The sequence below is a fragment of the Nomascus leucogenys genome, chromosome 8, assembly GCF_006542625.1.
Source record: "Nomascus leucogenys isolate Asia chromosome 8, Asia_NLE_v1, whole genome shotgun sequence".
Taxonomy (NCBI): domain Eukaryota; kingdom Metazoa; phylum Chordata; class Mammalia; order Primates; family Hylobatidae; genus Nomascus; species Nomascus leucogenys.
Window position 1 is genome coordinate 24,612,656 of NC_044388.1, and position 27,428 is coordinate 24,640,083.

The 27,428-nt window shown below is 35.5% G+C and overlaps 1 protein-coding gene across 1 annotated transcript in view; it reads left to right on the plus strand.

Annotated features, from left to right (window-relative positions):
• KCNH8 (potassium voltage-gated channel subfamily H member 8) overlaps window positions 1–27,428 on the plus strand; it is a 368,934-nt gene that overhangs the window by 173,371 nt on the left and 168,135 nt on the right. Inside the window, exons 4-5 of the mRNA XM_003265242.3 lie at window positions 15,478–15,605; window positions 20,621–20,861. Of these exons, the coding sequence (XP_003265290.1) occupies window positions 15,478–15,605; window positions 20,621–20,861 (369 nt within the window). The remainder of the gene's footprint in view (window positions 1–15,477; window positions 15,606–20,620; window positions 20,862–27,428) is intronic.

Genomic DNA, 27,428 nt, shown 5'->3' on the forward strand with positions numbered 1-27,428 from the left:
CTATCTATTGGTAGGAAGAAAAGCATATATGAATAAGAATGTGATGGCTAATTGCTGGCCATATTTACTTATTTAGTTATTTAGTTTTGAGATAGGGTCTCACTCTGTCACCCAGACGAGTGCAGTGCTGTGATATAGGCTCACTGCAGCCTTCGTCTCCTAGGTTCAAGCAACTCTCCTGTCTGAGCCTCCCAAGTAGCTGGGTTAACAGGCACACACAACCATGTCTGGCTAATTTTTGTATTTTTAGTAGAGATGGGGTTTCATCATGTTGGCTGGGCTGGTCTTGAGCTCCTGACCTCAAGCAATCTGCCAGTTTCAGCCTCCCAAAGTGCTGGGATTACAGGCCTGAGCCACCACACCTGGCCCCATGGCCATAATTAGAGACAATCTAACCTTTTATTACACTTTCCACCTTTTTCTCCTATCTTTCCTTGTTTATTTTTCATGTCTTTCCTGACAATTTCAGTGATGTCACTGGTTTCTCAGGTTATATGGAGTGAGTGTTGTCATCATTATTTCTATTTCAATATGCCTAGTGGAAAAGACACAGGTTTTAGAAACATGTAGACCTCCAAATGAATGCCAGGTCTACTTATTTCTAGCAATATGACACTGAGAAAAATATGTAAGCTCTTTTACCTCAAGTCTTCTCTTCTACTAACTAATAGAGGGGACAAAACTTACCCCAAAGGGTTAGTATTAGATTTGTATTAATATAGTTTATGCATAGTGATTAACTGAAACTTAAGAGATGCTCAGTAGGCCGGGCGCGGTGGCTCACGCTTGTAATCCCAGCACTTTGGGAGGCCGAGGCGGGTGGATCATGAGGTCAGGAGATCGAGACCACGGTGACACCCCGTCTCTACTAAAAATACAAAAAATTAGCCGGGCGTGGTGGTGGGCGCCTGTAGTCCCAGCTACTCGGAGAGGCTGAGGCAGGAGAATGGCGTGAACCCGGGAGGCGGAGCTTGCAGTGAGCCGAGATCGCGCCACTGCACTCCAGCCTGGGCGACAGAGCGAGACTCCATCTCAAAAAAAAAAAAAAAAAAAAAGAGATGCTCAGTAAGTGTTACTTTATTTCTTCCTGTTACTACATGTCTCTCTCTCTGTCTCATGTTTTTTCTGTCCCATTACCTTTTCCTAGAAGAAAAACATTTTTTAAAATTTCTAACCACTGTTTATAACAATCAAACATATTTGTCTTAAACTTACTGATAGTGTTCAAAAAATGCTTCAAGATTTATTAAGCATTTTGACAGTTACTATTCTCTTATGCTGGATGCCTTATTCTTTCCTGAGTTTTCCATGTTATTGCTACTACTAAGCCTTGGCTCATACTTTCCTTTTGCCAAATAAACTATCATTGCCTATTCCTAAATCCATATGAAATCTTTTCTTTTTCAGAAGCATTGTCTAATGTTTCTGGTGCTTATTAATAATATTTGTAACATTGTATTTTAATCTATTTGTTTCCGAACCATTTCCATCAGTTTTATGCTCCATGATGAATTTAGGGGTCTTTTAAACCATGTATCCCCCCACTACTCACTTTAAATTTCACGCACTGTAAATGGAACTAAACAATTGGCAACTTTTCAATAACAACGTGTCGAATTGCACAACCAGAGGAGCAATAAAAATTGCTTTTAGGGCCATTTTATCTGTGAAAGATTCCAGAGACAGCATTAGTCAATATCTTCATAAATTCTATGGAAAAAAATATATAAATAGAAAGTAATAGCAATGATTAGGGACAATTGAGTGATTGCAATTTTTGAAAAGAAAAAATTGAGAAAAACACATTATTTTTCTTGATTCATACATTATTTTGTGTGATTAGAATTTCCATAAAAGAAACTCTTAACCAATATTTGACTAAGCATTAGAATAAAATAGTGAATAAAAGAATCCTGTTTCTATCATATTATTATACTTGCTATAGATACAATATGCAGGGACTTTTTTTCTTTTAGTGGGTGTTGCTGGGTGATTTCTTTATTTATGTCCTTGATAAATGCTGTCAGAAATATGTTCTAAAAAGTAAATAACCAAAGGATAGTTCTTACCAATCCATTAGAGATTTTATAGCTAGCACCATTTGTTTGGTCTTTCTGCTTCTAAAACTTTTCTTTAATAAATACATCACTCCAAATCCAAAAGCAGAAGTCAGATAACATCTTCCTCATCTAGATAACCCCAATATTTCTTTTAAGAGTTAGGATTCCGATGTGCCATAACCAGAAGGGCATTCCGAGGCGTCCCCACATTTCCTCTGTTTATGGAGACAGCTGTTTCACTAACTTGCAGCACTTGTAAATGCTTTGAAAGCTGATCACATACTATATTCTTGACTTAATACTTTGTTAAGCCTGGATATATATCTTTCTATAAACCTCACCTAATCTTTGATGTTACTATAAGCTTATCTTTGCTTGGAAAGCACACAGAAGGCTTCATCACCATTGGGAGAGTAAAGCTAAGTGTAGTTGATGTAACATTGTAGAAGCAGCATAGGAGCAATAAGAATAGGTAAAGCTATAATTATGGCTTGTATTTAGAAATGACCGCATTTGATATTTTAGTATATTTTTCTAGGTTTTTTTCCTTTCATTTTATTCTCTTCTAGTTTCGACATTTTATGATAGATTTGCTCTCTAGAAGGGAACGTCTTTCTTTAGGAGGGTAAAAACTTTGGTCTTAGCATTCCCTTTTGCTATTCCGATCCACAACTGGAAGATACATAAAAGTGCTTTGCATTGCAAATTTGGGATAACTTCAAAAATCCCGTGGTTGATGTTAGGGATAGCACTAAGCATTTCAGTTCCAGGAGAATAAAAGAAATTCCGATTTGAAATGAATTCCTCATTTGGAGGAAAAAAAAAGCATGCATTCTGGCACAACAAGATCAAATTATGGAATACAAAAGTGGCTCCTTCCCATGTGCAGTCCCTGTCCCCCGTCCAGTCCTCTGCACACCCGAACTGTTTCTGATGGGCTTTTAGCTTTTTTTTTTTCCTTCTGACACTTGTATTTGGAAACTCTTCTGTGATTTTGAGAAGTATGCTCTTGAGTATTTAATAAAGTTTTTTTCTAAAAGTAAAAAAAAAAAAAGTTAGGATTAAATTCTTTAGCCTATTATCCAAGATCTCTAATAAATTTTGCTGAAAGTTTACTCTCAATTTTGTCTCCTGCAGCATCCATTACACACCACCACGCATAATGTATGTAATATTTTTCTCAGATGATAAAGTATTCTAACATATTTTTGTTCAAGCATTCTCAGTCTAGAATTCTCTTTCTTCCATAAGCTTGGCCAAAAGTATGTTTTCTAGGCTCAGACCAGAGGCCAGTTTCTCTATTGATGTTTTTATTGTTCTTGTTCTCCCTTATAAACGTCTTCCTTATATTCCACAAATAGTTCCATTTAGTGCTCATATGTACCACCATATCCTCAATTACATCTATTTTTCCAACCATATATGATCTCGGCGAAGTCAGAAATTGTTTATATGAGCTTGGTGTCTCACAGCATCTTCCTTGTAACTGATTGGGTTATAAGAAGACAATGAATTTCCAACATCTATTGTGAAACTGTTGTGGGAGTCATATTTATTTTTCACATTTAAGTTGAATTGAAGTTATTTTAATATTGGGAACATCAAGTTATCCTGAAATTGTGCCATTTGGGGACATTACAAACACAAGATTTGGGAAATACTATCAGGAAGTTAATGCAAGGAGTAGGAAAACCAAAACATTCCTTTTATTCTTAACCACTAATAGGGTAATTTTTGGTTTTGTTTTGGTATCATGTAGTACAAACATAGGAGGGTCTTCCCATAGTCAGGACTTCCTAGGCAAATGTTACGATATTTTTGTAAGGAGGAAAACTCTCATTTCTTCATAATTTATTTAACTTTAGAGGATCACCTATAGGCAAAGGATAATCATGTATTGTGATGTGCCTAGTTTTTTGAACTTTCAAAGCTGAATTCCACCAGACATTTTCTCAATTTTTTCTTAAAATGTCATATTCTCTACTGAAGAAGTAAGATTCAAAATTGCAGTATCTGTCATCTTCCCAGAAGGACATAAATCTCCAGCCAATGATACCAAGTAATAATCAGTTCACTGTAGGCAGACTATTTCTTACAAGATAGTATAAATAAAGTTTTTTAAAAATCAAAATTCATACTTCGTATCATTTTCTAATACTAGGGGGAATTTTTTTGAGATTTTTTTCTTATAATCTAAGTTTCTGGCTTTCCGATGTTGGTAACAATAATAGCTACATGTTGACTTTGAGAAGACTTAGATTTTGAGATGGACTTCTTTCTTTAATTATTTTTATTTATTATTATTATTATTATTATTATTATTATTATTGTTATTTTGAGATGGAGTCTTGCTCTGTTGCCAGGCTGGAGTGCAATGGCGCAATCTTGGCGAACTGCATCCTCCACCTCCCAGGTTCAAGTGATTCTGCTGCCTCAGCCTCCGGAGTAGCTGGGCCTACAGGTGCGTGTCACCACGCCTGGCTAATTTTTTGTATTTTTAGTAGAGATGAGGTTTCACCATCTTGGCCAGGATGATCTCAATCTCTTGATCTCATGATCTGCCCACCTTGGCCTCCCAAAGTGCCGGGATTACAGGCGTGAGCCACCGTGCCCGGCCAATTATTTTTAATTTTTATGGGTACATCATAGATGTAGGTATTTACGGAATGCATAAGATATTTTGGTACAGGCATACAATGCATAATAGTCACATCAGGGTAAACGGAGTATCCATCCCCTCAAGCATTTATCGTTTGTGTTGCACACATTCCAATTATACCCTTTTAGTTATTGTAAAATGTACAATAAATTACTATTGATTGTAATCACTCTGTTGTGCTATCAAATACTAGCTCCTGTTTATTCTGACTATATTTGTGTACCACGGTGAGTCTTCTATCATGATGAAACTAACTGTAAGTCAAATACAATGAAATACCCAGACTCTGAAATGTTTTACTTGTGAAGATCCATACTCAAAATGGCCAATATCAGAATATTTGGTAGGAGAAATTTTTTTAAGTATTAGTACTTTAAGGATGTATATATCACCTATTTTTGCATTACATTAGGTTTTTTTTTGTTTCCACATACACTTCACATGCGTGAACTAAACTGACTCAAGATTTCAGGCCTACTTCCTTGTATTGGGCAGTTTCAGGGTCACTTACAGTCCTCCAGCCAAGCAATAAACATTGCTTTGCTTTTGTTAAAAATTCTATCACTACAAAAATCTCCCTCTTGCTACCCTTTTACAGTCATACCAACCCCATCACCCTCTACCATCCCTAACTGTTCTCCATCTACAACATTTAGAGAATGCTGTAATGGAATAATGCAATGTGTAACCTCTTGAGATTAGCTTTTTCCACTGGACATAATGCCGTGGAGATCAATTCAAGTTGCTGCCTACATCCATTGTTTATTCTTTTTTAAGTCTGAATTGTATTTCATGGTATAGATAGACCAGTTTACTTAACAATTGTGCATGGGGCTTCATGAGGACATGCTTTCATTTCTCTGGGATAATTGCCCAACAATGCAATTGCTCACTTGTATGTTAAGTGTATGTTTAAGGCTTTTTTCTTCAAGAAATTCCCAACCTATTTTTTAGATTGACTGTTTTTATTTTTTTTGCTTTCGTTTTGAGACAGAGTCTCCTTCTGTCCCATAGGCTGAGACAGTGGCACAATCTCGGCTCACTGCAACTTCTGCCCCCCACGTTCAAGTGATTCTCATGCCTCAGCCTCCAAAGTAGCTGGGATTACAGGTGCACGCCACCACACCTAGCTTATTTTTGTATTTTCAGTAGAGACGGGGTTTCATCATGTTGAACAGGCTGGTCTTGAACTCCTGACCTCAAGTGATCCGCCCACCTTGGCCTCCCAAAGTGCTGGGATTACAAGCGTGAGCCATTGAGCCTGGCATAGAGTGACTGTTTTACTTCATATTTCCACCAGCAATGTGTGAGAGATCCAGTTTCTGCACATCTTCACCAGAATTTGATACTGTAACTATTTTTTATTTTAGCTATTGTGTATTGATATCTCATATGGTGTCTACTGATATCGCACTGTAGTCTCAATTTGCATGCCCCTAATGGTTAGTGTTTTTAAACATCTTTTCATGTGGTTATTTGCTATTCTTATATCCTCTAGTGAAATGTCTATTGCTTATTTTCTAATTGGATTGTTTGGTTTTCTTATTGTTGGTATTCAGAGTTCTTTATATATTCTACATCTAAGTCCTTTGTCAGATGAGTGGTTTAGAAATATTTTTCCCAGTATGTAATTTGTACTATAAATGTGCTAATTTGAAGCTTCCATATACTATCAGAATCTAACAGTAACTATGCAATTGTTTTGAACCTACATCAACAAAAGATTTTTTGTTTAGAATTGCAAATGCATGGTAAGAATACAAAGCTGACCAAATGTAGTTGGATTTATTATTGTTTTTAAATTTCTGCAGACAACACTTCCACTGTTGCCTACACAGGTTTAGAGTGCTTCCCCTGCCCTGACCCTGGCAGTATGCTATTACTCTTGCTAGACCTAGAGATTAGCAGGTTTTTGTAACACTCTCATAGTAACAAAATTCACAAGACTGTTGTACAATTCAATACGTGGAAAATGATAAAATACACAAGCCATATACTTTTCTTTAAAAAATGGCAATGTATTCCAGCCAACAGAAACGATTCAAAATTATAAATTTAAGAAAGTGGAAGATAGAAATTTGTGTCTTTCCTGAACAAATTTGGACCAGTTATATATTAATCCAGAAGGATTCTTCAGTTCACAGTGTAAACAACACCCTTCATCAGTTCCCTACATGATTCTTCTTTCACTTGTAGTCATTTTTGTGTATCAGCAACTTGTTTTTCTGGGGCACATTTTTTTCCCCCACAGTTCATACAGGGAATATTTTTAGCAGCACTTTTGGGATAAAAGTTTATATAAAGGAGTAAAAGGAAGAAGAGTGGGCAGAGGGACAAGCTGGGCTGCAATGCAGTTATAAGATATTTGCTGACTCCAAGTTCACCAGCAGCTAAAACTGGGTGCTCTGCAGAGTTGTCTCGAATTGGGCAGGGGCCCCTCATTACAGTCCTGTATGGACCGTTGTTGAATGCAGGATGTTCTGGGAAGAGTCACTCACTTCACCTGAGGGAAACTCCTAAGTGGACGGAGGCCTAAGAGGTGATGGTTCTGGATAGGTACACTCCCAGCAGCTATAGACTTCAGGCTTTTAGTATTGAGCAGGCATCTGGCCAGTGTAGCATAACATGCACTACAACTCAGCAAGCAGAACCTGTCTTTTTATTTCCCATCACAAAAGCAAAGCTTCAGGAGGTCAAGGCTATAGCTTGTGATGATTGCACCTGTGAATAGCCACTGTACTCCAGCCTGGGCCATACAGCAAAACCTCATCTTTAAAAAACAAAACAAAGCAGGGCTTAATTTGTGGCCATTTGCATTTCAAACCTTTTAATAATGATTACATATATATATGATGTATATATTCAAAATTTATACTGAATGAACTGAGTCACAGCCTTTTTTTAATTGAACAAAACTAAAAGTCCAGTCTCATGTTCATTGGCAGATATTTTCCCCTTAAATCCTCTTTATATCTAGGATCTATAATTATTCCTGTGTTAATTATGTTTAAGATTAGTTTGTAAGAGGTCAGTGATGTTGAAAAAAAAAAAAAAAGCCTAGAACAAAGCCAAAAAATAAATTCACCAATATGTTAAATTATTACTGGGAGATGGTATAATGAAAGAGATTCATTTCCTGCTTTACACTGTTTTTCACTTCTAAGTTTAGTAAAATGCACATGTATTATTTTTAATATGCAAGGAAGAAATGTGTATATACTATTTAATTGTAGTTGAGCTTATAAAAAATAAATGCAATAAAAATTTGGAAGGAAATGCATGAAACTCTTGATATTGAAGCCAATCAGGCATTCTTTCTTTTTTATTTTTCTGTATTTCCAAATTTTCCATAATGAGTTTAAATTACCTTTATTCTCTCTCTCTAAAATATATATAATTTTTAGATTTTAGACTTTTTATAAATTATAAAAACTGCCACTCCACTAAATAAGGCTGTTCCCTTGGTTACTGTTAAATATTTTTAAAGAAGAGTCCTTCCATTTCTTGTTTATTATAAAGATCTTTTTAAAAAACACAAATGTTTACTGAGTTATATATAAAATTTGGTATTTACTGAGATGGTCATGTGTTTTTTTTTTATTTACAGATCTGCTGAATTATATTGATTCTCTAAAAGGGAACCACCCTTAGCATAAATGCTACATGAGATTGATATATTTTTCTTTTACTGTACTTCTATATTCAGTTTACTAATGTTTTATTTAGGATTTTTGCATCTATAAGTGAAAGTGGTATATATATATTTATATATATATATTTATATATATTTATATATATATTTATATATATTTATATATATATTTATATATATTTATATATATATTTATATATATATATTTATATATATATATTTTATTATACTCATCTAGTTTTGGTACCAAGTTTTCCAGAGTTGTAGATGTATTCAGAAATTTTTTGGCTCTTTTATTCTCTGAAGTTGTTAAAAGAATTATTTGGTCCCTTAAAGCTTGATAACCTTGACTTTAAAACCCTCTGAAATAGGCCTCAGAGAGGGGTGGTAAGTGACATGAGATGGTCTCTTTCTGTGCTTCTTTCCACATTACCGGTCTATTCAAAATTTTTACTACTTTTTGGAACTATTTTGGTAATTGACTCCTGCCCTCAAAGTATTCATTAAATCTAAAAAAACTATGAAAATATAATTTTCTACAAAGTAATTTTATAATTTTTAAAGTCTTCCAAATTCATGATCTTGTTTTCATTCTGAATATTATTTGTGTTGGTCTTATTTCTTTCCCTTAAATACAGTTGCCAAAAGTTTAATTCCCTTATCTTCTTTCCATTTAATTGGCCACCTTTGAAAAAAAATTTTGTTTTCTGCTTCATTTATTTTTTTGTTTCTATAACCTAGTTTACTCTTATTTGTTGTTTTCCTATTAAATTATTATGTTTATTTGGTATCTTAAAGCTCTACATATTTAACGTTTTAAATATATAGTTTGTTTCATGTATTAGATATTTTTATATGATATATTTTGTAATAGATACATTTTAAGTATTAATTTTTCTCTCATTCATCTGATTACATCCATTGAGTTTAGATATCAAATATGCCTATTAACATTATTTCTTTTTAAAAACAGTCTTTTATTTCCAAAAGTCTACAAATTTACTTACTAATTTCTCTTAATATAAAAAAATTATACAAAAATTTAATAAATCAAAATAGAGTTTAAGTCATTATATGGAGAATTGTTTTCATACACATGACTTCTATTTTTTGGAATATTTTTGAAATTGTCTTTGCAGAAAAAAATCAACTGTTATGAATGTTCCATGAGCATATGAAGAGAAATTCTTTCTTTGGTAGATACCATAGATATTCATTAATTACAGATAATTATTAACATTAAAATTATTAATGTATTAACATTAATAACATGTAAATCAATGTATTAACATTCCCTATAATTTTATTTATTTTTTGCCACCACAGCTATCAATTTCTGAGACAGATGAAGTTACTTCACTATGATTTTGGATTTTCAGATTTCCTGTGTTTTTAACGTTTTTCAATGCTATATAATTTAGAACATAAAAATTTATAATTTTATTGTAATTTTTTAAAAAGGACTTTTCTTTTGCATCTTGAACTGGAAGTTTCTGCATTGATATTTAAGTGGGAACAAGTGCTCTATTTTTTAAAAAAGCATGTTATAAAAGTAGTTTACAATGTAAAAGTAGGGATATGAAGGAAAGTGGAAAGGAAATAAAACCTAAAATGACAACTGGAGAGAGAGTATATTTCAGTGTATGTCCTTTTTAGTGCAAGAAAGAGAGCGAAACAATAGAAGACCCTGTCTAGCAGAGAAAATAATTCCTGCTTAGGAGAGCTCTATTTTGACCCAACATGATAACACAGATAAGTAAAAAAATCGGACAGGCTCACAGCTCAATGATCTATTATTTACTATGTTGAGTTGGAAAGAACATGTGATTTCAAGCAAGTTCATTGAGAATTCAAATATCAGCCCTCCCACTTACTGTGTGAATTTGGACAAGTACACAATTTTGATGATCTTTAGGTTTGTTTTATGCTTTTTTTCCCTTTCAGTTAATGGAAAAACTAATGCCTAACAAAGTGAGGATTAAAAAACAACCAAGGCAAAGTTCCTGGCATAATGCCTAGAACGTGGTGGAGGTTAAGGGAATATTGCTAATACATGATGTTTTGTTCAGAAGTCCTAACTCAGTGGAGTCTAATCATAACTTTAACTTTTTTCCTGAAAATTTTCATCTCTCAGTGTTGCTTAGTAACTAAAATGGCTTATTAAATTACCCTGCTTACTGACCACTACCTCCTCCTCTTATATTTTACTCATTTACCTTCATTGACCTGATGGCAATTGAAATCTTCACCTTTTCATCACTGAAAGAAAAAGGGAGGGCTTAGATTTTCTCCTTTTACTCTGAACACTCTTACTAGATAATTTCATAATCAACTAAGTGACAAAGCCAGGCAACTTTATCTCTATACATATTTCAAATGTGCCAGCTTTGCTCCACGTCTACTGCTAGCTACCACTTTAGTCTAAGCCTACCATGTTTTTACTGATCTACTGAAACAGGCTCCTGAGTAGTCTCCTATCAACTTCTGTTGTCTTTTTCTAATAAAATCACACATTACAAGTCAATTTGTTCTTTTGAAAACTCAAATGTTCTCATGTCATTTGAAAGTTTAAAATCTTGCTGTTGCTTCATGTGCTCCAGCACTGCAGCTTGCTAATCTCTGCTCTGTTATAGGAAACAAGAAGAGGGTGAGGGAGACAGAAAAAAAATACACACACGCAGAGAGAGAGAGAGAGAGGAGAGAGGGAGAGAGAGGAGAAAGAGAGAGTTATCTTCTTATTCAAGTCGCTACAAACATATATTTTAGGCTTTAAAAAAATAATTTAGGCTTTTTTGTTTGTTTCCTAATACTTTTATCACTGCACTTATAGTCAAGAGCAAAAATTCTAGCGTGGCTTCAAAGGCGCTGGGTGAGCTGTCTGACTTCTGCCTGCCTTCTAGTTTGCCGTTTTACCTCTCTTCCTTCCTTTCACCATATACTAACTCTTCTGGACTTTGTTCAGTTCTTCAAAGATGCTGAACTCCTTTCTGCCTGAGATCCTCACACCTTGTCTTTGCTCCTCTGACCCTATCTTATTAACAACTAGTGATTCTTCAGATTTTAGCCCTGGGTCATCCATCTCAAGCAGTTTATTCCCTACTACCACCACCACGCTGTATAATTTTATCAGGTTTCACTGTTAAATGGTTTGATATCACTTTATTACTGTCCTTTTTGTGGTAAAATAATTTTACATTAAAATATATATGAAGTATAAAATATTATTACAAATCATTATATACCCCCAATCCAGTTTAAGAAATACAACTGTACTAATACCATTTAGTAAGGCACAGTGGTCAACTGGAGATTCTATTTTCTAGCCTCTTGTGCAGCTGGTTGTAGTCATGTGATTACATACAGTTTTACAGCAGTTGTACATTTCTCTAAACAATATATTATTTAGTTTTACATGTCTGAATATTGTTAAAATGTTGCCATGTTTTCTGTGATGTTTCATTTTTTGCTTTTGTACTCAATATTATGTTTTTGAGATATTTCTGTGTTAATAGGAAGACACTTTCATTCATTTCCCATTTATTTCCTACATAAGTTCAGTTTAATGGAATTATGATATTCTAGGTGATTACTACACCTGTATGCATTGTTTTATTTGTGGACATTTGGCTTATTTCTAGTCATACATACACAGACACCCATATGTATATATGTACATACTGATGTGTTTGTGGTTTGTGTAGATACGCAGATTAGAAATATTGCTGTCATGAATATTACAGTAAAGTAGAATGATTTTCAACCCAATCTTGCATGAGGGTTCAATTGTGACTAAATATTTTCACAGAAAACTTTTTTTCTTCCATTTAGAGTCAAGACTAACACAGATTATTCTTTGACACTTCCCTTTGAGGGGACCTTTTCTAAGATGATAAAATTGCAATCATTTGATTTGGAAAATCTGTTATTAATTAGATGTCTCACTGAGAAGGGAATTGGCTTATTGACTGTTGTAAATATCTAATCTGGTTCATTTTGTAATTAGCATTGTAATTCCACTTGACATTTTGAAGCCAATTGATATTGTATAAGCAGCCTGTTGGCCATACTTACCAAATTTCTGTAGAGATTGTCTGAAAACTCTGGCTGTTTTCAAGTTTAAATATATTTAAAATTACTCCTTGCTGGAGTAATAATTACATTTTCAAATGTAATTTACAAAGATTCTATGTAGGTCAAAAAATTTAACGCACGACGATATGATCTTAACTTTTCGCAGTAACGATGAAATGTGCTTTGTTCAGCCACAAGTTGTTAAAAAGTGTCCTTTTTGATATTATTCTGGGTGTTTTAAAATCTACTTTTAGTGATTCAAGTCTATAGGAATGTAGCAAATTTTATTTTCAATATTCTTTCAAGTATGGAGCAAAAGGTGAATGCTTTTTTTAAAAGTAACATTCAATTAGACTTTTGCGGTGAATTAAACACCCCATTTGCTGGTCATTAAAGCATCCCAGAGTGGTGTGGGAATTTAGGAGGTGGGGGTAATTAAAGTCCGTGAAAGACTTGGAGTGAAGTCTCAGATGGGCAGGAATTATAATACCTGTTACTCTATGTGAAAGTCGATAAAAAGCAGCAGTCCCGAACACTGAAGTCACTAAGAGACTTGGTTCTGTGTGTGGAAAGAAGAGGGACTCGAGACCAATCTGAATTCACATAATGACTCTACTTCTGTTACTAGATGTGTGACCATCTAATGTGTTATTAGACCTTCAGTTTTCTCATCTGTAAATGGAGAATAATAATACTTATTTCATAGGATATTTATGAGGATCAATTTTAATAAATTTGGATGATCTAGAACAGAGCCTGGCACACAGTAGGCATCAACAACAGTCATATGGCTTCCATGACATAGCAACTAAACCAAATTATTTTTATGAAGGAGAGATATCAAAGAGTTTTTATAATAGTAGAGAGATTTTATGATGAAGCTTAAACAGATTTTAACGTTTTTATATTTTGCAATAATTGCGACATAGATTCAATTTATTTAGGATGAAATTGTATGCTGACCATTTGATCAAATAATGACTAAATATTTCTTAATGTAACATAACCACTTTATTTATTTTTCTTGAACAGTAGCCCTTTAGAAAGAAAATAATATAGCTAGAGCCTTACTTTTTTTTACTAAAATATAGTGCAATTGGATTAAAAATTGAAATGTTAAAACATTTGAAAGTAAGGGCAAAGTATATTGGAAGAAACTTGAATATATTTTTGTGTGACAACAGTTTAGCTATGCCGGGCATAATGTCTAGACACCAGAAATAGAAGGATAAGTCTGACTAAAACCAGTGGCAAATCCATACAGGTCTGCAGCAAACTCAATGCTTGCCTTCTTGGAGGAAAGAATTCAGCCAAGGGGCAGAAGTAGGTTTAAGGCAGAGGGAGAGAACAAGGCAAGTTTTAAGACTGAGAGTTTATTAAAATGTTTTAGAGCAGGAATGAAAGGAAGCAATGTACACTTGGAAGTGGGCCAAGCACGTGACTTGAGAGATCTAAGTTCCCTGTTCAGCCCTTGACTTGCTGTTTTACACATTGCCATGGTTCTAGGGTTTCCAGTTCTCTTTTCTTGATTCTTCTCTTGAGGTGGGCTGCCACATGCACAGTGGCCTGCCAGCACTAGGGAGGGGCTGCATGCACAGTGTGTTTACTGAAGCTGTGCCCATGTTCACTTGAGGTGCTTTCCCTTACCAGTAGTGTGTTCCCAGGGGAAGGTTATATACCGGTTAAACTCCACCATTTTGCCTCTTAGTGTGCATGCTTGAGCCCACTCGTTCACTGCCTAAGATCACCAGCTCAGGTGTTTTCTATCTATCAGGAGATTATCTTTCACTAGCGCTGGCTGTGGCCAATTATCATTTCAGAGAGATGGTTTAGCAACCACCAGACCATCAACTAATGTTTGCTTGACATTTCTGGGGAGGTGGTCCTCTCCTGCACTGTTCATGTCTGACTAACTACCTACTCTAACATGACAACAGATACTTTAAAATTTTTAAACTGCGTAAACAAATTCCAAAGTCAAGCAACAAATTGGGAACATTTTTGGTGGCACATATGATGAGAAAATGGCCATTACTCTCGTATACAAAGAGCTATTGCAAATAAATTTAAAAACACTACTTTGATTCTAAAATTGACAAAAATGAATAGACCAGAAAAATCAATACAAATGAACAGTAGATATTTAAAGCATGCTCATCCACACTCATGATTTTTATAATATAAATTAATATGGCATTTTTCAACTAACCAAATATTGGCCAATATTCATTTGATAGTTTATAGTTTTGGCATGCGTGTGGTGAAGCAGGCACATCTATTCACTTGCTGGTACTGTAAATTGCTAGAATGAAATTTGGAATATGTATACCAAAATTTAAAATGTACATACCACTGCCAGTAATTTATTTACTGAATAAACTCAAAGCTGTATGCATTTAAGAATTTTCTTTGCAGGATTGGCCACACAGATTTTGACAAAAAATCTTAGATAAATCTGAATCTTCATGATAGTGAAATAGTAAAATTAATAAGGTTAGTTATAATCTTAACATAGTATGCTATTAGCCATTTAAAAAATAGGAGAGAACTATAATATACAAATATGGAATGATTTACAAGTATTTTAATGTGAAAAAAGTAATAAGTAAACAGTTTTCACTGTAAACTTACATTTATGCAGAGAAAAAATAATTACAAATGTGGATATAGGGTACATATTAGAAATTTTTCTGGAAAGAATGTTTTTCAATGTTAGAGTAGAATTAGGGATTTCAGTGTGGAATAGCAGGAAGAAAGGAGTAATATCCATTAATGATTTCCTGAACTATTTGAAAGTTATTCTATGTTCATGTATGTTTTACTTTAATTTTTAAAAATTAATGCAGTCAATATGATGATAAAAATATATAAATCGTAAAGGACTAAAATTAAATTAAATGTCATTAGGATCCAGCAGATTATTTTAGGTATTGGAAAACATATACAATATGCTCTTGAAAGGGAACTGTCAAAATGACATTCTTGAGGTGAAATGATGCATGCATGTGTGTCTAATGAGTTTTATTTTCCCCCAGACAAAGTCAAAGGAAGATCAAGAGCAGGGACCCACTTTGACTCAGCCCGGAGACGGAGTCGAGCAGTCCTTTATCACATCTCTGGGCACCTGCAAAGAAGAGAAAAGAACAAATTGAAAATAAATAACGTAGGTGGTATGTGTGTACAGGATGAATGCTAGTGTTTCCCCTGGTGGCAATGTTTGATGCGCTAAAGAAAGGCCTCAATTACCCATTTATTGGCTTGCCTAGATTTTTTTTCCACTTTGGTTTGTGCTTTTCTATAGAGAACAAACTGGAAAAGGTCAGCAGTCATGAGGCATTTCTATAATAAAAGTGCTTAATCATAGTGTTATCACAGCTTGGAGATTAGAATATTATTGCAGTGAAGTACAATATGGTACTACGGACACTGCAGATGGGGACACACTGGTTACATTTTATGAAACAGAAATGATGCAGCAAGTCATATTACACATTCATAGTTTATTGGTTAAAATTTCTCAAATTTAATTTTAGTTCCATCTGTTTTGCACATTATCTAGTTCTACAAATGCTTTTATCCATGAGGAACATGACCAAATCAAAGTCATTACTCCATTAAAAAACTTACATTTTATATAAAACACAGTTGAAAATTTCACAGTAAAACACTGGATTTACAATTGCATACCATACATTAAACAATTTTGGAAAGTCACACTTTTAGTAAATTATAATAGAGTTGCTTTCTGAAATATGGTGTCTTATCTGTCAAAGCCACAACAAATAACTATGCCTGTATAAGGTGATTATTTCCCATTTTACATGACATATATCTTCCAGGATTTCACACTGAATTTTGTAATTGGTTCTTATCACTAAGAGACTTCACTGGGAAACCTAGAACATTGTCTATTTAGTTGTAGATACTCAAAGTTTTAAAATCATGTTAATGTCATTAATTTGCCTTATGGAATCATCAGAACATGTATGGGGGTTTGTGTGACCATAGGTGGCAGATTAAATACCAGCATCTAACTTGCCAATGACAAGAAAAAGTCACATGAAACAACCAGATCTATTTTGGAATCGATTTAAGATCCAGAAGTTCTGGGAGTTAAGGACAGAGGGGGGATCATTTGGCATTTCATTTTTAACATGGCAAGCTCAAGAACTACCTAATCCGACATACACATGCTTTGATAAAACAGGACCATTCATCAGACATACAAAGTATTCATTTCTCTGATTGTAGTGAACAAAGAAAGATGTATGAACCCAGGGTGAGGAGCGAGATCTGACATGAAAGTGCTGCAAACCTGGCTCTACTTCAGTGCAACTTTCTGGAAGCCAAAACAAGATGTTTTGAATCATTTATCCTCCAAGGACCATCAACCATGTCCGTGCTGGTCTGCCATGTACCACTGTGGAGGGTCACGCTTTGATTTTTTTTTTTTTTTTTGGTCCTAATTCAATATAAAGTTTCTCTAGGGATACCTGTGCCTTAGTGTTATATTGGTTTCCTGGGAATCCAGGGAGAGGCTTGAAACAGTGCACACCACTTGATCTGTGGATCCTTCCACTGGTGCCTATTTACATCCCCTTTCAGTTACCAAGTCAGCCTTAGTGACATAAGCAAGTTATAGGAAGAAACGAAGGTAACCACATTTGGGCTTGATTCCATGCAAATCAACCAGCAAAGCACCTAAACAAATATTATCCACAGATTCTGTAAGGCTGAAAGATGACACTGTCTAGCTTTTAGTGGAGAATTTAAACATAGCAAGTATTAGTGAGCTTTAAAATGCATTTGCTGGGCATGCTATTTTTCCCTTAGATTCAACAAAGTATAAAGCAATACTTAAAAATCTGATTTCAAAAAAACTATAACTCCCACTACTTAGCTAATTTGCTTAATTGCCATTCATTTAAGAAATACAAACATCAGAGTAGAGCATTAAAATAATACATAGTAATTTAAGATGCCTAACAGCACAGTAACTCTAATACTAGAGGTAATATCTTATTCCTGAAGCAAAGTATGGAATCAGGATTTGCCCTGTTCACCTGTTCACCATCTCCTTTCAAGGATAACAGAATAGGATGGCTAAATGGCAGATAGAAGGAAGGCAGAAGGGAGAAGAGGAAATGACTTGTATAGTTTATTGAATAAACAATAAATTTTCTGGAAATTCTGGCTGTAATAACATTTGCACACACAAAAAATAATTCTTAACATTTTATAGTCCTTTGCTATTTACAAATTCCTTTTACTTACATCATATTATTTGATTCTTATAGCAAGCCAGTACTAGGTCTGATTTTTATTAGTCCCATTTTAATGATGGAAAAAAAAAACAATAGAAGCAGCAGTTGTGGTACCCAATCTTTAATCTTCTAATTCAAAGCCACCGTGCTTCTGACTCTTACCTTGCTGCTTCTCAGATACAGTTCTGTGGAAAAGGAGCATATGCTTCAGCCATAGTCAAATGAACTCCTCAGGTCATTAGCAGGTTTGGGAATCAGGATGCAACATATTTTAGTCTGGCTCTAACTTTGCCTGGTATACCTTGAAAAAGGTGTTTTCAAATTCTGCCTTCCTTGATTTGTTATTCTGTCAATCAAATGAGAATGATATGATGCAAATGTTTTCAACACAAAGAAATATTAAAGATCACACTAGAGCCTTGGAAACTTGAAAGGAGAGTGCTACAAATGCATATTTCTGGCAGGAGACAGTGATGATCATCAAAGGCATACACTGGGTTTAGATTACTCACTGAAGTGACTGTAGAAACATTTTCACATTCTCTTGCTCATTCAGATGATAGTTTGAAAGGAACTATTGCAAAAATAGTTTAGGAAACAATTACCTTAATTAGGCACTGGAGTTAACTAGTATGTTTCAATAACTCATAGGTTAGAGGTTAAACATCTAAAACACCATTGGTACTAAAGAAATATGCTTGAAGATTAATAAATAAGATAAACTTAATGTCTAGACTAGGCAAACTCCATGTTTGACAGTTATAAATAACATGTCTTTCCCCCTACTTCCTGCTAAAAGCATAATTTTACAATTGTGTACAATTTTTTTTACAATTTTAAGAATTGTTTTCATTCAAAAGGATTTTGATAAAACATTACAAAAGCTGATGGAAGAAGAGAAGCATCTACTTTTTTTCACTCAGGTGATTATGTAAAGATGTTTGCAGGATTTGAGTTAACATTTCAAAATTTAAATCTAATCTCAGATGTATTGAATTCTCGGTATCTTTTTAAAATATTTTTAAAATATGTTCTAAGTAGCTTACAAAATGAAAGCATGTGATTTATTTTCTGATTTGTACAGAAAACTAATATGTTGCTGAACTTTTGTGACAGAATCACTAATGCTTCATATAATCAGCATAATCAAAAACAAAAACAAAAACTTCACTTTTTGAGGTTTCCGAAATCATTACCCTAGATATGGGTGTACCCTCAAACAATGTAAAATTTTAATTTCTGTAACATGATAGAAAAAACTTATGTGGATAGAAAATGAGATGTTTCCCATGGCTTCTGATAATTCTTTATTGTAGTAAATATTCAGGGAAAATTTGGATTAGAACCAATCATGTTATTACAACTTGAAGTGTTTATCAGTGTTGAGAAGATTAATGGTTATAGACATTAATTTCCTCTTCCAATGTAACAGCCTGAATTTTTATGAGAAGCCCAACGGGGCTACTTCGTCTCCCCTTCTCTGTTTTATGCCAAAGTCTACCTTTGGAACTGGTTTCTTGAAACCAGAGAATGAGGCAAAGGAGACAGGACGAATATCAGGGAATTGTATGAAACATAGATGCAGTGGCAGATGGGCATCTAAGGACTATCTGGAAGTAGTTTAACTGTGACCCACCACGAAGTACTGACATTATGAGATGCCTGTGTGGGTTGAGTGAGAATATTAACAGGAAGTAGAAACATGGGTTGAAAATACCTACCAAAGAGAAATGCCAGACAGGGGTGCGTTAATATTAAGGTAGCAGAACTATTCAATCACTGACAGTCACCACTTAGAGCTAGATGATCCTGATCTTTCTGAACCTTTCTTGAATCCTCAGGTACTTCAGGATCCCTGAACACATCACATTAATCTGCCCTTCCCTCAATGAGTGAGACAAGAACACAACATTGTGACCTACAAGTAATATGTATTCTGGAATTTATAACTGCTCTGTTAATTCAGCTAAACTTTCAAATATAAGTTTCCATTACCTATCTTGTATTTCCCATTAATTGAGGTCAAAGCCAGGTCTGCAAGTATCTGGTCACAGGCTTGTCAGATTTCCACACATGCTATTGTTGGGCCTCCCTTTGTCTTCTAGCAGCAAGGGAATTGTTCATCAATTTGAACTGCATTCAAAGTGAAGTGCTTTTGCAGTTATCAAAAACTCCAGCTATTCTGCCTTTAATCAGCTGCACAGTGAACATTGGCTTTCTCCTCCCATGACTTGACTAATAACTCTTAAGTAACTGTTTCTTACTTTACCATCTGAACAATGTCTGGCCCATGTCAGACTGCATCTGTGTCAGTCAAGGTAATGAGATTTTGGTTCCCAACCTCACCAACAGCCACAATGCAAAAAATGAAAGTAGTTAGCACCACTTGGCTATATTTGGAAAGAAATGTAAACTGTTTACAATATAATATTGGTCATATATCTATTCTTTTTGGAAAGAAAAGTACCACTGCTGTCATCAGTAAAATATCAGGTCAAATATAGTCTTTAGATAATGACTGTCATCAGAAATCTGCAAGTATACAGAATATTCTCATGACAATAGGAATGTAAATATAGCTTTGTGTTTATAATGTGTATAGGATTACATGTAACTGTGAATGTTTTTTGATGACATTTTAGGTAATGGTCTTTTTTATTTTTTAATGAACAAAATCTGGGTTACTTACTTAGCTTCATGACTAAACTCTGCATATTCCTGTTCCTTATAACAAAGATCTCTGCTCAGTTTTAGATGTTTAGATGCTTTCCATCAGCAACTTTTAAAAGTCACTTGTAAGATATTGCATTGTGTAGTGAATGATCCTACTCACAAAAGTGTGTGTTTCAAGCAGTGTAATCCTTGTTTCTAATGTTGTGTTTCTCCTTTCTCTCCTTTTTGTCTTCATCCACAGAATGTTTTTGTAGACAAACCAGCATTTCCGGAGTACAAAGTTTCTGATGCAAAAAAGTCCAAATTCATACTTTTGCATTTTAGCACTTTTAAAGCTGGCTGGGACTGGCTTATTTTGTTGGCAACGTTTTATGTTGCTGTGACTGTACCTTACAACGTTTGCTTTATTGGCAATGACGACCTGTCCACAACTCGGAGCACAACCGTCAGTGACATTGCAGTGGAGATTCTTTTTATTATAGGTAAGAACAAACAGCTGCTTTCCTAGGATATTTGTATATGAGAAGTGAAGTGTGTTCCAGATTTTTCTGACATGAATTTGAACTAAGATCCATTTGCATGGGCATGATTCAGCCTCTGATGCAAATTTTGGAGAAGCACATACTGTATTTGGATTTCTGAAAATTGCCTCTTCCAACTTTTCCTGTCCCTTTATTCAAACAGATCTAAACTGATCTCCTGTGTTTCTATACTTATTTCATCAAAAATGGGCTAAAAAAGATTTAACAGCTGTTTTGTTTGTACTCTCACATCCTTCATGATCTTAAACTTGTAGGGTCAGAGATGGGGTTTGACAAAAACCCACCAGTGGTGTTGTGACAGTGGTCCACTCCTTGACGTGTTCTTTCTCCATGCCCTTCCGTGCCCTTTCAGCATGTTGATGGTTTCAATAAATGACCTGGTTGCAGAAACAAAGGGTTACATAAGCCTTGCAGTAAATCTAGAGAAGCAGTGAGTATCTGATTTTAATTAAAGAAAAGGCCCCAAAGGATGTTTGCTAAGATAATTTATCACTAGAATATTGTGTACCTCAGTTGAAGCTGCATCTGTGCCAATCTTGTAAGCCTTTTCCTATTTTCCTGTCCCTTACATCTTCATCTTGTTTAGACCAAAGCCTAGCTCTGGCTTGCTCATTCTAGGACAGATTCTGGGTCTTTAAGTCACAGATTGACTCCCTGTTGAGTTATTGACTGTCATTAGCAGCTGATACCTGCTTCTTTCCTTGGTCATGGTGATAGAGGGCTATGTTCTTACTGTAAAGATGAGAGGATGTTTGGAAACATTTTCAAGCAGGTAGGTGAACAAAGGAGTGAGAAATGGATCTTAAAATTTCAAAGAAAAATAAATAAGTGAGGCACATCAAAACCTTGGTTCAATGGTGGTAGTAGCTGTTTTTTTTTGTTTGTTTGTTTGTTTGGTTTTTTGGTTTTTGCTCAGTGAAGCTGTTAAATCTTTGAGGCTAGGGTGGGCTTTCTGGTTGAATGTCAGCACGTTTGCTTTGGATGAGTTTGTGTGCTCTTGGTATGGCTTGGCATCGTTATTAACATTGTGTCTACTGGGCACACCCTTCAGAGCCTTGATAGGACCTCTGCTGTCACCCCAGAAGTGGTAGCTGTAATGTGTTTAGGCCACTAGATGGCAATGTTGTCTAGTTAGGCAGATGGCAATTTTACTTTTAATTTTTTTATTTTAAAATATAGCTATCCTTTATTAGAAAAATGTAACCATAAAGGGATCTATTAAATAATGGTTAAATGGAAAATAACATTCCAGTTTGAACAAGAATTTAAAATGAAAATGGTAGACACATTGGGTGTGTCTATGGTTTTGTATCCTTTTACTTTGCCAACATTTGACGTCTCCTCCCACCCACCCATGATGCTAAGGATGCTAATTTATGTGTGCATCATGGGTGGGTGGGAGGAGCATCCTAAAATGCTCTCCATGACCTGGTCAAAGTTCTCAAGAACTTGGGCAGTCACTCAACATTTCTAAGCCTTCGTTTTTTGTAGTAATGATTTCATAGGGTTTTGTGAAATAATAGATGTAAGTATCTGCTTAACAAATACTTAATCATCTTATTATTGCTATTTACAACTTTGTTATTAGGTCAAGTTATATCTTGAACATTCCTTTCCATTCTTCTTGGTTCTTAGATATTTGTAATTCTTTGGCCTTAGAAGCCACCTCTGTTACCACGCGTTCATTAGCAGATGATGACTTACTTACTCCCATAAAAACTCATACCTTTGACGGAGATATTTTAAAAGTTTTTGTTTATTTGTTTTAAGGCTGCTTTTCTCTACTAAACCAATGGAGACTCATTTGCTCCCCTGATAGCAACCCCTAAATTCTTCCGTGTTTTTTTATTACTGTCATTTCCACTGTGCTTCAGGCAGCAAGATGGTTCTCCCAGCAGGCGATACCCATCCCTTACTAGCTACATGCAAAGGAATGAAAACCCATTCCAATTTTTTTGCAGTTTACTTTCTGCTAAGATTCATTTAGGATTTGAAATTTTGGTCTGCAAGCAGTTCTAGTGTGACTCCTGCCTGAAATCTCTTGTTGACCAACTTATTTTTATAAGCAGTAAAAACTTTCCTATTCTTTCCTGCTGTTATCTGCCTGCTCTTTCTTTTAAATGAATTTAAGCATATCTACAATTTATTATAGCATATTTAGAAAAACGGCTTAAATTAATATTTCTCTGTTTCCCTAAACCTTTATTCTATAAAATATTTCAAAAAGGTGGCCTAAAAGTGATCATTGAGAAATAAGTTAAAATACTGGGGACAAAATAGTTGCCTGTAATATTGCCTGTAATATGGTATCTTTACAATGTGAAGGTAGTGTTCATACCATTTAATATTTATTAAATTACTGCAGACTTAAACTTCCCTGTCTGACAGCTTTGAAGAGAGTAGTGGTTCTCCCAGCATGGAGTTTGAGATCTGAGAATGAAAAGACTGCCTCCTCAAGTGGGTCCCTGACCCCTGAGTAGCCTAACTGGGAGACACTTCCCAGTAGGGGACAACTGACACCTCATACAGCTGGGTGCCCCTCTGGGACGAAGCTTCCAGAGGAAGGATCAGGCAGCAACATTTGCCATTCTGCAATATTTGCTGTTCTGCAGCCTCTGCTGGTGATACCCAGGCAAACAGGGTATGGAGTGGACCTCCAGCAAACTCCAGCAGACCTGCAGCTGAGAGTTCTGTTAGAAGGAAAACTAACAAACAGAAAGGACATCCACATCAAAACCCCATCTGTACGTTACCATCATCAAAGACCAAAAGTAGATAAACCACAAAGATGGGGTGAAACCAGAGCAGAAAAGCTGAAAATTCTAAAAATCAGAGCACCTCTTCTCCTCCAAAGGAACGCAGCTTCTCACCAGCAATGGAACAAAGCTGGCTGGAGAATGACTTTGACGAGTTGAGAGAAGAAGGCTTCAGACAATCGGTAATAACAAACATCTCCAAGCTAAAGGAGGATGCTCCAACCCATTGCAAAGAAGCTAAAAACCTTGAAAAAAGATTAGATGAATGGCCAACTAGAATAAACAGCATAGAGAAGACCTTAAATGACCTGATGGAGCTGAAAACCATGGCACGAGAACTATGTGATGCATGCACAAGCTTCAGTAGCCAATTCAATCAAGTGGAAGAAGGGTATCAGTGATTGAAGATCAAATGAATGAAATGAAGCAAGAAGAGAAATTTAGAGAAAAAAGATTGGAAAGAAATGAACAAAGCCTCCAAGAAACATGGGACTATGTGAAAAGACCAAATCTACATCTGATTGGTGTACCTGAAAGTGACAGGGAGAATGGAACCAAGTTGGAAAACACTCTTCAGGATATTATCCAGGAGAACTTTCCCAACCTCCCAACCTAGCAAGGCAGGCCAACATTCAAATTCAGGAAATACAGAGAATGCCACAAACATACTCCTCAAGAAGAGCAACTCCAAGACACATAATTGTCAGATTCACCAAAGTTGAAATGACAGAAAAAATGTTAAAGGCAACCAGAGAGAAAGGTCGGGTTACCCACAAAGGGAAGCCCATCAGACTAACAGCAGATCTCTTAGTAGAAACTCTACAAGCCAGAAGAGAGTGGGGACCAATATTCAACATTCTTAAAAGAATTTTCAACCCAGAATTTCATATCTGGCCAAACTAAGCTTCGTAAGTGAAGGAGAAATAAAATACTTTACAGACAAGCAAATGCTGAGAGATTTTGTCACCACCAGGCCTGCCTTATAAGAGCTCCTGAAGAAAGCACTAAACATGGAAAGGAACAACCAGTACCAGCCACTGCAAAAATATGCCAAATTGTAAAGACCATCGAGGCTGGGAAGAAACTGCGTCAACTAATGGGCAAAATAACCAGCTAACATCATAATGACAGGATCAAATTCACACATAACAATATTAACCTTAAATGTAAATGGGCTAAATGCTCCAATGAAAAGACACAGACTGGCAAATTGGATAAAGAGTCAAGACCCGTCAGGGTGCTGTATTCAGGAGACCCATCTCACGTTCAGAGACACACATAGACTCAAAATAAAGGGATGGAGGAAGATCTACCAAGCAAATGGAAAACAAAAAAAAAAAAGCAGGGGTTGGAATCCTAGTCTCTGATAAAACAGACTTTAGATCAAAAGAGACAAAGAAGGCCATTACATAATGGTAAAGGGATCAATTCAACAAGAAGAGCTAACTATCCTAAATATATATGCACCCAATACAGGAACATCCAGATTCACAACGCAAGTCCTTAGAGACATACAAAGAGACTTAGACTCCCACACAATAATAATGGGAGACTTTAACACCCCACTGTCAATATTAGACAGATCAATGAGACAGAAAGTTAACAAGGATATCCAGGAATTGAACTCATCTCTGCACCAAGCAGACCTAATAGACATCTACAGAACTCTTCACCCCAAATCAACAGAATATACATTCTTCTCAGCACTACATCGCAATTATACCAAAATTGACCACATAGTTGGAAGTAAAGCACTCCTCAGCAAATGCAAAAGAACAGAAATTATAAAAAACTGCCTCTCAGACCATAGTGCAATCAAACTAGAACTCGGGATTAAGAACCTCACTCAAAACTGCTCAACTACATGGAAACTGGACAACCTGCTCCTGAATGACTACTAGATACATAACGAAATGAAGGCAGAAATAAAGATGTTCTTTGAAACCAATGAGAACAAAGACACAACATACCAGAATCTCTGGGACACATTCAAAGCAGTGTGTAGAGGGAAATTTATAGCACTAAATGCCCACAAGAGAAAGCAGGAAAGATCTAAAATTGACACCCTAACATCACAATTAAAAGAACTAGAAAAGCAAGAGCAAGCACATTCGAAAGCTAGCAGAAGACAAGAAACAACTAAGATCAGAGCAGAGCTAAAGGAATAGAGACACAAAAAAACCTTCAAAAAATCAATGAATCCAGGAGCTGTTTTTTTAAAATGATCAACAAAATTGATAGACCACTAACAAGATTAATAAAGAAGAAAAGAGAGAAGAATTGAATAGACGCAATAAAAATGATAAAGGGGATATCATCACCAATCTCACAGAAATACAAACTACCATCAAAGAATACTATAAACACCTTTACGCAAATAAACTAGAAAATCTAGAAGAAATGGATAAATTCCTCAACACATACACCCTCCCAAGGCTAAACCAGGAAGAAGTTGAATCCCTGACTAGACCAATAACAGGCTCTGAAATTGAGGCAATAATTAATAGCCTATCAACCAAAAAAAGTCCAGGACCAGATGGATTCACAGCCAAATTCTACCAGAGGTACGAAGAGGAGCTGGTACCATTCCTGCTGAAACTATTTGAATCAATAGCAAAAGAGGGAATCCTCCCTAACTCATTTTATGAGGTCAGCATCATACTGATATCAAAGCCTGGCAGAGACACAACGAAAAAAGAGAATTTTAGACCAATATCCCTGATGAACATCAGTGCAAAAATCCTCAATAAAATACTGGCAAACCAAATCCAGCAGCACATCAAAAAGCTTATCCACCACGATCAAGTTGGCTTCAAACCTGGGATGCAAGGCTGGTTCAACATATGCAAATCAATAAACATAATCCATCATATAAACAGAACCAAAGACAAAAACCACATGATTATCTCAATAGATGCAGAAAAGGCCTTTGACAAAATTCAACATCCCTTCATGCTAACAACTTTCAATAAATTAGGTATTGATGGGACGTATCTCAAAATAATAAGAGCTATTTATGACAAACCCACAGCCAATATCATACTGAATGGGCAAACACTGGAAGCATTCCCTTTGAAAACTAGCACAAGACAAGGATGCCCTCTCTCACCACTCCTAATCAACATAGTGTTGGAAGTTCTGGCCAGGGCAATCAGGCAGGAGAAGGAAATAAAGGGTATTCAATTAGGAAAAGAGGAAGTCAAATTGTCTCTGTTTGCAGGAGACATGATTGTATATTTTGAAAACCCCATCGTCTCAGCCCAAAATCTCCTTAAGCTAATAAGCAACTTCAGCAAAGTCTCAGAATACAAAATCAATGTGGGAAAATCACAAGCATTCCTATACACCAATAACAGACAAACAGAGAGTGAAATCATGAGTGAACTCTCATTCACAATGGCTTCAAAGAGAATAAAATACCTAGGAATCCAACTTACAAGGGATGTGAAGGACCTATTCAAGGAGAACTACAAACCACTGCTCATCCAAATAAAAGAGGACATAAACAAATGGAAGAACATTCCAGGCTCATGGATAGGAAGAATCAATATCGTGAAAATGGCCATACTGCCCAAGGTAATTTATGGATTCAATGCCATCCCCATCAAGCTACCAATGACTTTCTTCACAGAATTGGAAAAAACTACTTTAAAGTTCATACAGAACCAAAAAAGAGCCTGCATTGCCAAGTTAATCCTAAGCCAAAAGAATAAAGCTGGAGGCATCACACTACCTGACCTCAAACTATACT